The sequence below is a fragment of the Strongylocentrotus purpuratus genome, unplaced genomic scaffold (assembly GCF_000002235.5).
Source record: "Strongylocentrotus purpuratus isolate Spur 01 unplaced genomic scaffold, Spur_5.0 spur5_scaffold_21, whole genome shotgun sequence".
NCBI lineage: Eukaryota > Metazoa > Echinodermata > Echinoidea > Camarodonta > Strongylocentrotidae > Strongylocentrotus > Strongylocentrotus purpuratus.
The window spans coordinates 16442325-16460799 of NW_022145607.1; the positions used below are offsets into that span (position 1 = coordinate 16442325).

General features: G+C 37.0%; 2 protein-coding genes across 2 annotated transcripts; both read left to right on the forward strand.

The window, feature by feature from the left end:
* The first annotated feature begins 3928 nt into the window (after positions 1 to 3928).
* LOC115928210 (c-Myc-binding protein-like) lies at positions 3929 to 12688 on the forward strand. The gene is made up of 4 exons (XM_030995170.1): positions 3929 to 4078; positions 6365 to 6486; positions 9581 to 9710; positions 11354 to 12688. The coding sequence occupies exons 1-4, from the start codon at positions 4064 to 4066 to the stop codon at positions 11396 to 11398; spliced, it is 312 nt and encodes a 103-aa protein (XP_030851030.1). The 5' UTR covers positions 3929 to 4063; the 3' UTR covers positions 11399 to 12688.
* A 2452-nt stretch (positions 12689 to 15140) lies between these two features.
* On the forward strand, positions 15141 to 17494 carry LOC115918935 (rhamnose-binding lectin-like). Its single transcript, XM_030995155.1, has 2 exons — positions 15141 to 15457; positions 16116 to 17494. Exons 1-2 carry the CDS (start codon positions 15388 to 15390, stop codon positions 17309 to 17311), a joined length of 1266 nt encoding a protein of 421 aa, XP_030851015.1. The 5' UTR covers positions 15141 to 15387; the 3' UTR covers positions 17312 to 17494.
* The last annotated feature ends 981 nt before the right edge of the window (positions 17495 to 18475 follow it).

Sequence of the window (18475 nt, forward strand, 5' to 3'; positions counted from 1 at the left end):
AATTAATCAAAACAAACATTGAAGAATCCAATTCAGTGTTCTTTCGTGATGCATAAGAATGAAAGTACATACAAAGGTGAAATAATAAATTGAAGAGCGATGATTAATCAATTCTTTGACGTTGATTGATTGAATAAAAAATAATGAAACAATATGGTCTGAGGGTCATATATCTTCGAATATTAGAAAGTTTCATCCACCATCTTGTTGTTGAACACTATTTGCAATTTAATTTTAATGCGGTGATATGTCGGTTACGAGCAGAAGGTCATTTCACGCTTCTATATTCTATAATACTATCAACAGATATCTGGATATAGACACTTCAAGCTACGAGTCAGAAAGCAAATCATCATCTCACAGAACAGAAGCGGATCTAGAGGGGGGGTTGGGGGGGGGGGGGGGGGTTGCAACCCCCCCAAAAAAAATCCGGGGACCATTTTTTTAAATCTTATCTTTTTTTTAAAACTTGTAATTTTATTTTATTCTATTTCTATGTATTTATTTCATTTATTATTATTATTATTATTATTATTATTATTATTATTATTATTATATTATTATTATTATTATTATTATTATTATTATTATTATTTCTTTTTGGGGGGAGGGGGGGGGGGGGGGTTGGGCGAACAAATGTCACGGGCCACCGCCGAAGTGACAAGCTAGGCCAGCGTTGCCGATTCTCATCCCCAAAATCCCCACATTAAAAAAAAAAAAAAAAAAAAAAAAAGGAAAAAAAAAAAAAAAAAAAAAGAAAGAAAAAAGAACGCACGCTGGAGAGAAACCCTTTCAAGTGCAAATATTGTGAGAAGATATTCAACTCATCTGGTAACTTAACCAAACACATGATAACTCAGGATATAACTGTGTATTTAACTGTTACTTGATTTAAAAAGACGTTATCATGCACTGCTTTTTATGGTCTCCATTGTGTTAATAGATGCCAGGAAAACATCACTTACGGGGTTCAAATAAACACCCCAAAAAAATCGGCTCGCCGCTTCGCGGCTCGTGGACGATGCTCCGCATCGTCATTATTGGTCAACCCCCCCCTGAGCAAAAAGCTAGATCCGCCCCTGCAGAATTCTACTCGAACACCGCATCGAAACTCTTTTCACCCTTTTTTTCTTCTTCCTCTTTTTTGGTCCCTTTTAGCTCTTGTTGGCGGGGAAATTGCAACTGATAGCCCACTTCTTTTCTTTACTTCTTCCTTAATTTTCCTTCCCTCTATCTCCTCTTCAGTGACTGGTCCCTCAGAAACTAGTGCTAAGCCAGTCACAGAGAATTCATGATTTCAACTGATGCCTGTTAGTGCATTGTAAATTTGATTTTTCTTCACATTTCATTTAAAAATCTTTTCATATTTGATAAATATGGTGCATTGGCATATGGGCTATGGTTGGAGCGTTGGATGCGTTGAACAGCGTTGGTGTATTATGTGGATTTATCATATTCATATTCTGAATATTTTCAGCGAATTGAATAATAATGAAAAGGATGCAATTCATGGTTGTACTCGATAATTCTCACTAAACATATTCTCTCTCTCTCTCTCTCTCTCTCTCTCTCTCTCTCTCTCTCCCTGTCTTGCATAAAGAAAATATGAAAATAATATTTTGCCTTGATTAAGAACAATTGAAAATTGTATCAGTGTTAAATAGGGAGAAGGAAAGGGGAAGAAATTAATCAAAACAAACATTGAAGAATCCAATTCAGTGTTCTTTCGTGATGCATAAGAATGAAATTACATATACAAAGGTGAAATAATAAATTGAAGAGCGATGATAAATCAATTCTTTGACGTTGATTGATTGAATAAAAAATAATGAAACAATATGGTCTGAAGGTCATATATCTTCGAATATTGGAAAGTTTCATACACCATCTTGTTGTTGAAAACTATTTGCAATTTAATTTTAATGCGCTGACTTGTCGGTTACGAGCAGAAGGTCATGCAAGCACCTACCTCATAATCCGCCCTTCTATTATTCGAGTTTATAACCATGACAACGAACTCTACCTTTGGCCACGTTCACTATTCCTCTTACGTAACATAGATGTAGATAGGCCTCAGACATAACTTTTTTTCGTATAATCATTCTATATACCGGTAGGTCTAAAATGCTTTCAAATATTTTGTGTCGTTTTTGTTTGTATATACTTTGTCAATATACTTACACACTATTATTGTCAAAATTTGCCAATACTACCAAACTATTACGTTTTCCCTATCATCTTCCGCTCTAGAATCCTATTATTTATTTATTTTTATTTGTTGGGTCCTTTTCATATTTTTCTTGTCTCTCTCTCTCTCTCTTCAAGATTTCTTCTGTTTTTGTAGGGGTATTTATGCTGTTAATTTTTGTATAAATAAACGAGAAATCGTTATTCTTTCTCTTATAATGTTGTCCACCTTCTTCATAGATAACCCTTTTGTGCTAAAGTATAATGTCCGATGTATATAACTTCTGTCAATAACATACAATGAACGTATAATTTCATTTTGATGCAACAGAGATTTTTATTTTTATTTAGGAGTACGTCGAATTGTGATCTCATTTAAAACCTTTGTACACGTCACGCGCGGGTACAGCGTACGACGCATGAGCCTTGGCCTTATATGGTCATTGACGCCTATTCATGGTAACGGGCCTATTATTGAAAAGCTATAACTATTGTGGGTGCAAAATGACCTTGAAGTAGTCAGATAGTCTGTCTTTAGTTCTCCATTTTTAGACTAGGTCTGGAGGTCTAGGCTTAGACCTCGACATTAATTCTCTGACTGTATTCTGCCCAATCACGTCATTCTTTCGACTCAAAATACACCCACAAGTGATCATGCTCTATTCATAGACCTCTCTAGTCATATTCTCATTTATCAGACTGGTGGTACTGCACTGGTCCCTTGTTGTTCACGATCACCTTTGACTGGCCAAGAACCCAAGTTCACCTTATTATAGTTTCAACGCTCCTCTCAGCTCCGTTCCGTCCTTTAATATCTCGCAATCTGACACTATTCACACGTACATCGTCAATCCACGTACCGTACTGTAGAATTGCAATTGCAAGTGTAGAAATCAATTGTCGAATACCAATATAATGTCTCGAAAACTTTAATTTTGAAGCCTTTACTATAACCACATTTCACGTTACTCACGTCGGGTCGATCACAATGTTATTATACAATGATTGCATCCATTCCAATTGTTGTCCAAAACCAAACAAGATCATAAAACGGAAATATGAAGTAGGGAGAAGAGGTTAAAATTCTGTCTTGTTTCCAAGGGTTACTGCCAGTGATTATTCGCGCTTTTCCTCCCCTCAAACTTATTAAATTTTAAAACAGTCAAGAGATGGCGCTCTTGCATTAGTTTGGCATCTACAACTATAGTGGTTGGTTAATTCACTTAATATCATTCTAAGTGTTTATTATGTATTATCTTTTAAATTTGTTGAAGTATTGTACCAATCAACTGCTTTTCCTGTTTCCAGTTAATACAAATCAATTTATTTACTAGTAATATAAATGAATAAACATAAAAATGATTATTCATTAGATTGGCAGTGCTAACTTTCTTCGGTCAAGATTTGTCTACTAGGTTTCATATTTCTTTCATCTCAGCCAACAGATTTCTCGCTCGGCCATAAACGTCGGCAACTGGGTACATTCATAAGTGCAGTAAAGATAAAAACAAAACGGTATCAGGTGTGAATGTAAAATGGTCGAGATGACTAAGGCACCCTAGTCTTATTGCAAGATTTCACTTTCTTAGTTGCCAATAATAATTCTGAAATCATCTTATCGAGTAATGATATGTGAAAGAAAGTGATAGATAATTATCAATTCAGTTTGTGCATAAAATAATTGCCACAGTCTTATAATGATAGCCTAAATTTATCATAAAGAAAGTTACTGCGCATGCGTATTGTGCATATAGCAACCCGTATTTATTAGTCGTCGAGCCAGGTCGAAACACTGCTTTCAAAATTTCTTTACAGCTGACACTGTCATTTAATAGTACATTTGCGTTGGAAAAAGGACACCGGTGATTATATAATTATGACGACGTACAGGGTAATGTTATAAATGTTTTATATTTCTAAATTTTGTTAGCAGAAATTGGTGGAACACAATTTGTTTGTGTGGCAGCCAGTGCAGTGGCAATGCTGTTGGCAGCAGTGCTGAGCTTGAGCTGAGTTGCGCCTGTTCTGTCTGCAGAGCTAGGGTGACTGTGTTTGTGACTGTGTTTGTGCCCGTGACAATCCCGGGTCTGTTGTTATTTGGGCGCTAGTGTAGATTAGTTCCGTATCCATTTTTTTTAGCAGTTTTTTTAAACAGTTTAATATCGATTCTTAGCAAAGGAATTTTAGCCCAACTTTTTACTAGACCCCTAGGCTAGAGGTCTAATTTTAATCATAATCATTGAAGTAAAAACGTGTGGTGAGTAGAATGATGACAGATGAATGATGGCGGAGTTACCACCGTTTTACTTACGGTGCGGTGAAATGTATGAAATGAAGAAGACAAGACAAGACACAGACTAAACAATAAACTAACCTTATATTAGACGTAAAAGGATACAGACTGGATGCTTGTCTAGATGCTGAACAGGCTTTGACAAGTAGCAGAATCCAGAAGTAGAAGTAAAAGCTCAGCTAATTAATGATGCTCAGCTATAGATAGTAAAACCTCTATCCGTCGGAGGGTGACGTCAAGAGGGTGGATTCTCGTCTCTAGGCTGGAAGTTGGTTTCCCATGTGTACTCATCAGCTATCAAGATCTCGAATGACCCGGTGCTTAGGAAGTTGGATCATTGCCGCGAGTCGCGCGCCCGTAAACGGACGATAAACGAATACGTAAGCGCATCCAAGATGCATACATATGTATATGTATATGAAATACCTGCGCTCCGGTAAAATGACCTGCGCCTGGTCACACATGTATCTACGCGTTCACGAATATACAATGAGAGAACTGGCATAACAAATGCCATTTTACAACATAGTCTAGGGTCTATTGCATTTTCCACCTGAATTTGGATTACATCCGACATCGGGAAGCCTCCGTTTAGGGCTTCGATGTCGACGTCGTCGCTCAGTACCGTCTCTGCGCTATAGCTCTGCACCTCAAACTGAAGCTATCAGTCTAAAATTATGCAAACGTAGCGTATGCTTTATGGTATTACGCACATGCACGATACCATAAACTATACGAGAAGCTTGCATAATTTTAGACTGATCGCTTCAGTTTGAGTTGCAAAGCTATAGCGCGGAGACGGTACTGAGCGACGACGCCGACATCGAAGCCCTAAACGGAGGATTCCCGATGTCGGATGTGATCCAAATTCAGGTGGAAAATGCAATAGTCTATATGATTATGATTAAAATTAGTAAAAAATTGGGCTAAAGTTCCTTTGCTAAGAATGGATATGAAACTGCTAAAAAAATGGATACGGAACTACACTAGCGCCGTTATTTGCTGTAGTTGCCTGAGCTGAGAGGCTGTGTGATGAGCCCAGTGAAAGTTGTGTATGAATGATAGTTATAAATTTAAAAAAAAGGTTACTATTTAAGGATGTTTGCAAAATTGGCATGACATTGCCATTGGTCCGATCGGAAGATTATTTTTCCAAAACTCAGATTTGCAAATTAAATGAAAAGATCAAAAACAAGACAAAGTCAGAAATAGTCGAGACATTGCCACTGTGATTGCAAAACTGTCTAACGTTGACATTTGGGGCAGTATCCAGAGCAGAGAATAATTGAAAGAAAGGGAAGATGAAAGATAGAAATGCCCCCCAAATTCCCCCAAATTTCATTTTACCTTGTGCATATCCAATTTATTTTATATTGTAAATTAGGCCTAGGCTATAATACATCGGTTCCACTTACCAACTTGACTGGAATAATCCGTTTTGAAAATTGCGCGACAAAGCACTGAATGTCAATGCATTGACCTAACCTAATACTGGACATTGGGACTAAGTCACAGGAAACAAAGCAATGGGAATTTCAAGTCCTGAGTGAAACCTCCTTGGTCAAACTTGACTTTAAATAAGCTCAAACTAAACATCAGGTTTTTCTTGATTGGAAATTGATTTAAGCAAGGCACATGTAGAAAATAATGCAAGAAGTTGTCAAGAACACACATTTGTTCAAAAGAAAAAGAAAAAAAGTATCAGGTTTGAACTTTGAGGCCATACTTAGTCTTTGTAAAATAAAATTAATTAGAATTCTGTTCTATTAACAGCATCCAGAATGTACAAGTTACATGTGGCTTACTTGTTACTACATTTTGTTGTGATGATTGTAAAATGCTGTGTTTCACCCCTCCTACATGTACTTTTTTCTTGATACACAGCCTGGAGATTCAAAACGTGAGGAGTTCCGCAAGTATCTGGAGAAGGCCGGAGTCTTAGATGCTCTCACAAAGATCTTGGTAGCCCTGTATGAGGAGCCAGAGAAACCAAATGATGCACTAGAGTATCCTTAACAAATGACACAATTTATTTGATTTTTCTTTAGTAGTAACTTAAGCTATTACATCTGACCATAAAAAAGACAAACAAAATTAGATGCAAATTTTTGTGGGATTTTTTTTGTTGTTGTCCAGGCCTTACATTAATCAACGGCCATCGACGGCCAGGCCGTCGATGCACCTATGACTGGCCGTGGTGCCCTCCCAAAAAAAGATAAATTCACGGCCAAAAAGGCCGTGCCCTTTTTTTCAAACTGGCCGACGTGCCTTTTTTTCCAACTGGACATGCCCCTTTTTCGAAATTTGCACTCATAAAACCACCAATTGCGCCCATAATCATCTAAAACTAGACGGCAAGGCGCAAGTGTTTTCCGTGAAAATGCGCCCATAAATTATTAGAAGAAATCACGAACAGTTTGCTGCCCAATCTCCGTGTAAAATTGTATACACAAAAAATCGGTCGTAAAAAAAAAAATCTAACCATATTCCATACCTTACCTGGCTTACCATGTCGCACGCAAGTATACCAAAACACATACATTTTTGCAGTTGCGAGATCGAGTAGGGGTCGAGTAGGGATCGAGTTAGCTGAACCTAGACCACTTATCGCGAAACTGAAATCAATTTCCATCATGATTGCCACAATTTTATAAAGGTTCAATGAATAGAGGTATGAAATTAAAGCCTATTTTGTGATTATTTTCCAACATCGCCATGTTTACGTAATTTTGATAATCATTTCTTCAAAGTAAAGAAAATCAGACAAAATCACCATGACTGACGCTGCGCTGCAGTTAACTCCAGGAGGCTCCAACACCGGCACCGCAGGCGCACGCCTGTGGCGCCAGTGTTGGAGCTTCCTGGGGTTGCGCTGTGCGCTGTGCAGTGTGTGAGTGAGCTGAGTTAGCCGAGCTCGAATCAAAGAGTTTTGACACTTTGAAATTGCTATCTGTTGGTTTGCATCGTTATTGCCGCGATTTCAATATAGTTTCATGAATAGATGTACGAAACCTGAGCTTAGAATTAGTAAAAGTATTACTAGACCCTAATGTCTAAGTTTTTAAACGACTGTCTGATTTTCTTGTGAAAATTTTACTTTGAAAAATGATTATCGAAATTCATGGCCAGAAATAATCACAATCTAGGGTCTATTATGTCACAGTTCTTGCATCAAATCAATGCATGAAAACTTAGTTATTGAACTAGAAAAAGGGGTTTCTTTTTAATAGGCAAATTTTATGAAGCAGGAAGCCTGAAACCTTAGCCTACTAAACAAATCTCAACAAACTGTAGACCCCTTAGGTCTATCCTTTTAATGAATTAATGAAAAAGTAGCCCCAGAAAAAAGAGCCCCCGAAATGGAAAAAAAAGCCCCCAAAAGTTGAAAAAGTAGCCTGAGAAAATTTCCAAAAATTTGAAATGGAGACCCCGAAATGAAAAACTTATCTTTTCCCTGGGTTGGTTAACACAACAATCAAAAAGATAATTTCTTCAAATTTGCTCCTACTACCAGCTACCGAGAGTGTGGCGGAAGGTTTGTGTGTGAGGTGTGATTTCGATTTGGGATACCCGGTAAACTTGCCAAGTCCTTCTGACTTTCGATGTTTGTGAAATTTACAATTTATTTATTCATTTGCTCATCAATATTTTTATTTCCTTTAAAATATGCAAGTTTGATGTTCTTAATCAATCTTTCCTGTTGAAATTGTTGAGCTTAAAAAGTTATTAAATTGATCGTTCTATTCACATAATGAAATTAACATTGTATCTTTGAACTTATAATTAGATTAGGGGCCTAGTCTATCTGTTTTTGGAAAATTGCCCCTGGTTTTTAGGGAATTGCCCCTTGCTCTGGTAAATTCGCGTGGGCAAGGGGCAACTTTAGAAAAAAAATTGCCCCTTGCTCCTGGCTGCTTAATCTAAGGCTTGCAGGGCTGCCGCCAATGTTTGTATGTACCGTAGACCTCTATACATTCTGTGAAGAAGCTGGTGCTAAAAGTCATGGGAAATTGATCCCGCACAAGTTTCATAATAAAATACACATGACATCTAACAAAATAGAATCAATTTTTTTTTTGGCCTCGATGCCCTTTTTGTAAAAATATTTTGGCCTTGGTGCCCTTTAAAATATGAGGTACTTTAAGGCCAAACTGGCCTTGCCCTAAAAATGACGAAATTTAAGGCCTGGTTGTCTGTTTATTATTGTTTTTATAGCAGATTTAAATGTGCTCAATATTTTCCTTCAAAATGGGCTTATTACATTTTGTACATAATGACTGTAATGACTTGCTACTCTTATACATGTATGTGTAAACTTTATCAGCCACTTGAATAGAGTTTTTTTTTATAACATTAACAATCAATTATTTAGTTTGCATCATAGCTTCAGTTTTCTAGAAAACAGTCGTCAGATGGCCCACAAGGCCAACATTGTCAGTCTCATGGGATGTCTTGTATCTGAGCAAAATTTAGAACTCCAATATCAGTAAGAAAAATAATAATCATTCATACCAAATACAGATTATACAGTGTAATTTTTTTTACCACACACTTCAATGTTGGGTTTGAGTCTTATTGAATCTTAGTGGAGCCAGTGGGTCCACAAGTGAATTTTATTGAACCCAATTCTAAGCATTTTTGAAAAAGATTGAGCGGAGATTGAACTGACTTGAATGCTCTGCGGTGTCTTTGAATGATTTAAAGTAGAAATACAGTCAAACCTGCTTTAGTGACCACCTGTCTACATAGACTAATTGTCTACAACAAGCACATTTTTTGTTTCCCTTGAAAATGGTGTCTCATTGAAACATGTACTGAAGGAACCTGTCTACAGAGACCACCTGTCTACAAAGACCACTTTTTTGTGTTTCCCTTAGGTGGTTGCTGTAGACAGGTTTGACTGTCTGTGGCAATAGAAAAAATGATGTGAATGATCACAGTTTGGAGATATGTTTTGCAGGGCCCCCAAGCATAACAGTATTTTAAGTACTGATGGGGCTACCCTGTTGAAATAAAATGAAATAAATAAAATAAAAAAATATAAATAAATAAACAAATCTAACATCTCCTTTGTAGACCTTAACTTGACATTGCTAACAGCTTTCTGAAAGCTCACATGGGACAGGGTGGACCAGACACGGCTGATGTAGAATCCTTGAGACTACAGGTCAGCGAACTCATGCAGAAGGTAGAACGGCTACAGGACGAGAACAGGGAACTCAAGGCAAAGGTGAGTAGTACTGTGCATCATGATTATCAGCTGCTTTTGACAATTTTAAAGCCCCTCTGCACTAGTTTGGCCAGGAGGGATAAAGACCTCCTTGCATGGTCACTGACAGGTGGTTATCTCATCAAATCAGCCCTCCAAAGGCCTCCATTAACATTAGAAAAAGGGGACCATGGGGGACCAACAGGCACCAGTTAGGCATTGTTTGCTATATAGAGGGCACAAGTAGCTATAAGTAGTGCAGTGGGGCTTTAAAGGGGCGTTTGTTGTGCCCTAATGAGCCATCCGATGCAGACTTCTCTGGCAGGAATTTTTTTTTACCAAATAGAGTGAACAATGTGCATGTGGCATCCGTGGGGTAGTTTTGAGGACAAAAGCAAACTGTCACTTCAGAAGTTCTTTCTCTTATTGTGGCTGACATTTTGAATTGGTAAAGGGATTTTCTGGTAATGATAATGGCCAACGATGAATACTGGGATTTCTGAACGTGTTGCATGAAATAATTCCTGATTCTTTAATAAACTAAGAGGATTAGATCATCATAACAATGTCCTGCGAGTCATGCAAGAACTTTTTATAACCTTATTGTAAAATGAAGAAACTAAAGCACGTTTCTTACATTGTAAGCAACAAACCAAGAAATTAGTGGCTAAAGCATTAGTCTTAATACGCTGATATAGCTGACTCAAATATTATACAAATATACAATGACACTTGAGGATCTAGCTGAAACTATTCGCATCGAAGGAACATCAACTAGTACTATTCTCCCGAGGGCCATCGGCCCGAGGGAGAAAAGTACTAATGATGTTCCTGAGTGCGAATAGTTTTAGCTTGTTCCGAGAATGAGTCATTTTATATTTGTTTTATATCCCTTCCATCTGTATTATTCCTTGTACACTTCTGTAATAACATGAACCTTATACTCACATTCACATCTACATTCAGATCGAAAAGAAAGAAAGAAAATTGCACGGCTCAAATGAAACATTGAAGGATGTAAAAAATGTTTAGCTGGCGCAAGTGTAGTGCAGTTATCGCACAGTGTAAATTGTATATGGCTTGAGCTAGCGCCGTGACACCGCGGGGGTTGACCGCGCAGAGGCATTTGAAATCATGTACGCGCTCGCTTGGAAAACGCATAGTTCAAGAATATGCGTTTTTGTATTGTGACGTCACGCATAGTACCTTTTTTCCCTAGGGAAAAAAAGGTACTATGCGTGACGTCATCAATAAAAATGTACTATTTCGAACTAGTCGGCAGGAAACGTCTTTTACAGTCAAACTATTCTTTTTCTTGTTGTGTACACACCTAATGCAACAATCTTACGATAATGGATATAAAAGTATATATTCTTCAATAAAATCATACTACCTAGATGGATAAAAAGACAGACACTTTTGATTTTTAGTAACTCAAAAGTCAATACATCCTTCAATGTCAAAATGTGCAAATCTCGGTCTTACTTTGATTTATGAAAAAGAATAATTCATTTTAAAATTTATCCAACTGTTACCTATAGCGATGAGAGTGTTCATGTGATTTAAAAGCAGATTATTATTTTTATTTCTTTATTATTATTTTCCACCATTCGATTATTACACACCATTCTTCATGTATTGTGTCCTCTTCCTATTGAATACAGGTCCAGATGGAAAATCCTGAGGTTGAACCAAATCCAGAGAACTGAACTGTTACTGGACCTACATGTAGCGGTGATAGACCCGGGAGGGGGTTGGGTGGGGTGAGGATGGAGGAAGGGTGGGGGCTGGGTGGATGTACATAGGGAAAAGTTGTAGAGTTATCATGTGTTGCCTTTAAGAATCGAGTCTTTGATATTTTATGTGTGTGTTTTATCAAGTATACAGCCTTTATATGTTATTCACCAACCCTTGACCGTTTCACAAGCAAGATTGAGAATCGTCTGTTAATTACAGTCTGATACCCATGATTGATATGACTAGTAAAATGTCCTTTTTTCCTTCTCAAATATCAGAGCAGATATGTAAGTTCATCACCATTTAGATAAATGTTCTCCTGAAATATGTATGGTGCCTAACTATATATCCACATCATACCCATAATTCATACAGAAAGTTTTTTTTGTAGAGGTGTCGTTGTCTAGTAGAAACGTCTCCGGACTGTGGATCACATGGTTCGCAGTTCCAGTCCTGCCGAGGCACTAATGTCCTTTGGCAAGACATTAATCTGCATTTGCGACTCTTGAATTCTTGAAATCCTTTTTTTTTTACAGTTTAACCAAATTTACTTACAGTACTGTGACTACAGGTAATTTAAAATTTCTTAATTATTACACGATACTGATTTATTACAGAATACCTATGACTTGATTATAGAACAAGTGTATCGGTTTCACTGAAATTACAAGAGAAGCAGATGGCCTTTTACATGTCACACTCTTTTTATATCCTTCTGCTCAAGGCTATATTGCAACTGTCATTTTCAATTAAAGAAGAAAATTTGAACAGTATGGAAAGTTGGAAACTTAATTTCAGTTTAAAAAATATAGGAAGAAATTTGTAATTTCATCCCATTTTGCTCTTCCAAAATAGCACACAATTTTATGAGAAGTGCAAAAGTTACACCTCTTGCTCAAATTTTCAGTTAAAGTTAAGGGTTTGTATTACATGTATGTTTCTTGGTTTATTTTTACATTCCATGTGCATTGTACATTTTTTAAGGTCATGAAAAATAATCATAAGAAGTATTCTGTATTTTTCAAAAAGGCAGAGGATAAAAAAAGTATGATAGTATATTTTGAGGGTATGTTCTACTACTGATGTGTCTTGCGGGTCGACTTTGTATGTAAATGTGTATTTATTGTATCGGGATAGAGCGAAGTGATATTGCTTAATACATGTACAGCTGTTGGACATATCGATATGAAGATATAGCTTTGCACTTTTGATTTTTGTAAATGCCTTGTTTTGGAAAATACAAACCCTGTATGAAACCTTAACATTGATTTGATTGGTCATTTAATATACTTGTATTGTTTTGTGTTCTCATATCATTTGGTGGCAACCATTTGCAGGTGAATGCTTATTTTTTGTTTGTCCGATTGGGTTTGCTGGGGGAAAAGGATGAAATAATAAGACTGGTATGATGCAAGATAGTTCTGATAGTGGGTGAACAATGGTGAACTATGTGTGTAATTGATTGTCCAACATATGCTATGTGGTCAGTTTCCAGCACTAATCAAATGTTTACCTTTAACCCTGGGCCCTGTTTCATAAAACTAGTTATCAATAACGAGTGCTAAATTTCTATGACAAATTTGTTCTTGGCCAATCCAATGCCACGATTTCAGTAGCTTATAACAGTTATCGTTGCTTTTTATTAATAACAAGTTTTATGAAACGGGGCCCTGGACCTAACATGATTATAAATTATAACCCCAGCCGCAATGTTATAATTATATCTGACAACATAAGGAGTGGAACTGATGTTGGAAAAAACGTCGTTCATAATTCATGTGGCCGTAATGAATGTTCATTGGTAAAAACAGAGTGGGATATAAAGAATAAGCAGAGAGTGAAAGCAGAGAGTGAAAGAGAGAGAGAGAGAGAGAGAGACGGACATACAAACATACAGAGAAAACTAGGAGAGAGATAGAAAGAGTGTGTGTGTGAGATAGAGGAAACACTTTTCCAAAGTGAGAAGGATGCGTCTGTAACCTTATTGACAGGGGGCGGATGGTTTACCAAATTAGCAAATGCTATATTCAAACAAGCACAAGTAAAAATATGACAAAAAGAAGGAAAAAATGAACAACTACAGAGTAGAAAAGGAATAAAAAGGGTAAAAAAGAAATACATTTAGAAATAGAAATTTAATTCATTTTTTTTCTCGGGGGGGGGGGGGGGAGGAGGAGGAGGAGTCACGTCCCCTATCCCCTGTATAAGTACCCCTTGATATCGATACATCTACCAGGAAATCCCTAAAGAAAACATGATTATCGTCTGTTGAGAGCCAGAAGGGCATTAATTCATTGACTTATGTATAGAGTTATTCAGAGCTGCCAACTAGTACGGATTTCCCGTAATTGGTACGGAAATTAACGACCATTACGGAATGTTGTCTCAAATTACGGATTTAAAAAAAAAAAAAAAAAAAAAAAAGATTTTTTTTTTATTTTTTTTTTTTTTTTTTTAATGAATTAAATATGATTTATCGTAGCGAGTGCTGTGAATAGGAGCCATTTTTCATGATAAACTGTGTTGTGATGACCTGAAATTCAATACTTAACATCTTTGTGTGAGTAAAATCACCAAAAATTTCAGATAATCATGCGTCCGCGCAGTGTTGGCGTGTCGTTTTTTTAGATTCATAGCGCCGCATAAGAAATTACTGATTTATACCCCAAATTACTGATTTTGAGCCTTGTGATTACTGATTTTCTGTTCTGGAGGTTGGCAGCTCTGGTTATTACCTTTCTGGCTGTCAACACACGAAGTTAAGGAGGCAGTATAGTCAGATAAGTGCAATGCAAAGAAACTATTAGATTTGTTTTTAAATTAGAAAGTTGAAAATTGTTTCCGGGTTACATAATATATATAAACTGTTTCCCTGGACTTTGGGAACACTCTAATTCGTTTTTGAAGTACCTCCAAAGTGCCCCTTTTACTTCTGATAAGTGCCTCTTTTATTTGTAATTAATTAGTGTCAATTTCAACTGTCTTGTAAATGTCCCTTTTCAAGTGCCTTCTCACTTCCTTAAAAGCCCTTATTCAAATATGACAAGTGTCCCATTTTATTTTGACAGGGGCCTCCTTTTCTCTCTAGTGCCCTAGTTTTTTCTTCAAAATCTAATAAGTGCCCCTCTTTACCTTTTGATAATTTTCCTATTTCCTTTCCTATAAATGCCCTTTTTGATAAGTACCCCTTTAACCTATAATTCCAATGTGCCCTTTAATTTACAGTCATCCAAATTAAGAGCGATATATTACTTCAGAGAATCGGAGGAGCTTTGTGTATAACGTGTAGGCCCTACCGTATTAAGTATGCACCACAGTATAAGGCAATGAAGCCGGTCATGGGGGGGGGGGGGGGTAAAATACCCAAATTTCATTAAAAAACGAACTGTACCCCTAGAACTGCTGTCGTTTCCAATGCCCCTTCCCTAGATAAGTCTTTTTTTTTAAATATGAGAAACACTTATATACGTGTACCCATAGCTATCACGACATATTCTACTGAACTGCTATTAAAGCGGGGTGAGAACACATTATACAATTCTGTGCCAAGCAAGAACATTATTTTTACATTATTATTATTATTGTTGGTTTTTGTTTGTTTAGGGGAGGTGCCCCTTGGATCCACAACTGCCTTTTATTGGAAGCAATATGTTTACATTCGAGCTCAAAGGTCATTCGAATAATCTATTATCTCAGTCACACCGCCAAACCGATTCCACACCGACCCCTACACCGACTGGTACTTGGCTATTCATGATTTGATGGAAATATAGGCCTATCATAATAATCATATGATCATACTTTGGTCTGTTGTAGGACGTGTAAGTCTGGCTGTACGTGGTATCCAGCTGCTTGATCACGAGTTATACTCAAAAATCAATGAGGAAATGATCACTGTCTTGTTGGCCTACTGTTGCTAGCCCATAATACTGTTTCATTTCTTCATTTTTAAACAGTAAATATGGCAGGAAAGACGTTATTTTGTGTCATCTGCATGGTATACCTATATCTTGGGTGTACAACAGCAACCGGTGAGTTATTCTCATCAATCATGATTAAGTGGGTGAAACAAAATGCTAGTTTTTATATCTTATAACTGAAATTTGATTGTTGAATTAGCTTATTACACAGTGAAAGACCGAGTTTACCGTAAGTATTTTTTGGTCAAATCTGATTAAGGCAAATCATATCACCTGAAGACCTATAATTATCAATCATCAAACGGTGTGACAACTGTCCTATTTAGCAATATTCTTCGACTCTGGTAAAGTTTTGATCTACTGTGGATATTTTGTACAGCAAACGCCTGATCTTAGTGACCAAAACTGAATGATAGTGATTTGCAAAATGTGATTATCTGATTTATGAAAGATTTTACCATTTTGTTAAACAAATTGAAGAGTTCCTCATAATATGACATCGTTATAGACAGACAATGAGCACTAATTTCGGAAAAAGGTAGGAAAGAATATAGCTAAACTATTTCTACCTTGGAAAAGAAGTTATGTTGTATCAGACGATCATTGGGCACACGTACCTTTAAGTTATCAATGAAATCAAAATGTAATCTTACTCAATTTTTTTAAAATTTGGATTAAAAGTTTACATTCCGAAAGCTTATTGAATTAGACCATAGGCAGAGGTCAAGTGCTAATATAATTTGTTGGTTTAATTATCATTTCAAAACAGTTGTGAGGAATTGTGAGGGAAACCCTCTCTCTCTATCTTGCCCCTCTGGATCTGTGCTCAGCATCATCAGCGCCAACTATGGTCGGACAACTGGACCAGAAACATGTCCCCATAGCAGCATCCAGACAACTGATTGTTACGCATCAAATTCAATGAATATTGTCGGCAACCTCTGTAATGGACAGACAAGGTGCACCGTGGTTGCAACAAATAGTGTCTTTGGTGACCCTTGCGTTGGTACTTACAAATACCTTGAGGTCAACTACACATGCCAGAGAAGAAACGACATAATTCCAACGGAACCCACCTGCGAAAATAGATCGTACTGCACCACGGAACGCACCTGTGAGGGGAGTTCCCTGTCTTTATCTTGCTCTTCTGGATCTGTAGTCAATATCATCAGCGCTAACTATGGTCGGACAACAGGACCAGAAACTTGCCCACATAGCAGCATCCGGACGACTGCATGCTTTGCATCAAATTCTTTGAACATGGTCGGCAACATCTGCAACGAACAGACAAGCTGTACCGTCCTAGCTACTAATTCTGTGTTTGGTGACCCATGCGTCGGCACATACAAGTATCTTGAAGTAAAGTATACCTGCAAGCCCGGACCCGTAAGCAATATGAAACGAATCTGCGAAGGGGGTTCCATCAACCTAAGCTGTCCTTCACACACTCCGGTTATTGTCATATCCAAAGCCATGTATGGTCGCCAGGTTCCTGGATCGGATTTCTGTCCTCATAGTAGCATCCAAACAACCAACTGCGCCGCTCCTAACTCTCTCGCTACTGCCCAATCAGCCTGCCAAGGCCTGTCTGTTTGCACGATGGCTGCCTCCAACCAGATCTTCAGTGATCCCTGTGTAGGTACCTACAAGTATCTAGAGATGGAGTACACTTGCGCTCGCAGGGGTCGTGTCTGCGAGCATAATATTCTTGACATCGGTTGTCCATCAGGACAGAAGATCGTGGTCCTTGACGCATTCTATGGTCGCATGACAGGCCCGGACATCTGCCCTCATCCTCAAACCTCAAATCAGAATTGCCGTGCATCGTCCTCTATTCGCATCGTGAAGGACAAGTGCAATGGCCTGTCCTCCTGCACAGTGACTGCCAGCAACGTTGTCTTTGGAGATCCTTGTGTATATACCTTCAAGTATCTAGAAGTACTCTACAACTGTAAGCAAATATAGACTGTACTTTAAACGATATCTTACCACAAAAAAAAATGAGGGAGGGGGCGCTTATGACCACTGTTTATCATTCATATTTCTATACATGGAAACATTTCTCATCGTTATGTAGACGATAATTCTACAGTTAAAATCACGGAGTAAAATGTTGTAATGCGATTGTATCCGATGCAGTTCTTTTTTTAATTTTTTTTATAAACGTGTACTTTTCCCCTTGAAAGTAGTTTAACGTATACATTGTGCATTATTGTGCGTATGTAATGATTATATTTATATTTTTAGTATTTGAAAAATTATAAACTTTACCAAGAATCAAGTGCTTTTTCACTTGATATCAGTGATGGTTTGAAGTTACAGCGAATAAAAGCAACAATTCGTTTCCAGAATAGTATTATCTTTTGGCATTCTAGCCAAACATGAACAGACGATACGGTAGCTTTGCAAAGAGCACACTAATTGTCACTTACAACTTTCCATTTATATAGATTTGACCTGAATGGTAAAATACGATGATGTGCTTTAAAACTGATTTGTTTCACTTTACTGTTTTCGATACTTTGAACTTAATATATTTTTTCTAGGCAAATCGATAGGAAGGTTAAAATGTTCTTTCCAATGTCTTAATACAATTGGATTACTTGTCTTGAATTCACACAATAAGCTATACAAACATTTTGACTTTATATTGTTGACAATCTAATAGCATCACTAAAATCATTTAACTAATAATTATTTTATATATATATAGTTTTTTTCTCAATATATTTAAATCCTCTTACTGTTATTATTAATAATTACAGTGCTTATATAGCGCCTAACACTTGCTTTGTCAGAAGTCTCTAAGCGCTCTACAATAATGCAGCATAATCCTCATCTATTGTTGTTGAATGCATTCATAATCATTAATAAATCCTTCTAATGAATAATGTCGTTGAATATTTGTGGAATTCTCAGATAAGATACCAATGAAGAGAGAAATATTAAATATAAACAATCTAAACTTAGATGAGGATTTCTCTAGTGCTTAATTGTAGATATTTTATGACATGCCTTTCATTTCTAAATCAAAGTTGAGAATCTGACTAGAACTAAATTGTAGACATTTTAGGTAAGCTAGTGCCTTTCATTTTAAAAACAAAACATCTTTACATCGTTTTCACATGT

Bases quoted from the DNA above. Each gene is read 5' to 3' on its own strand.
- LOC115928210 (XM_030995170.1), top strand. The intron at 6,487-9,580 runs GTATCCTTAACA...CATTGCTAACAG, and splicing joins AAACCAAATGATGCACTAGA to CTTTCTGAAAGCTCACATGG. The intron at 9,711-11,353 runs GTGAGTAGTACT...TATTGAATACAG, and splicing joins ACAGGGAACTCAAGGCAAAG to GTCCAGATGGAAAATCCTGA.
- LOC115918935 (XM_030995155.1), top strand. From the start codon at position 15,388: ATGGCAGGAAAGACGTTATTTTGTGTCATCTGCATGGTATACCTATAT. The intron at 15,458-16,115 runs GTGAGTTATTCT...ATTTCAAAACAG, and splicing joins TGGGTGTACAACAGCAACCG to TTGTGAGGAATTGTGAGGGA.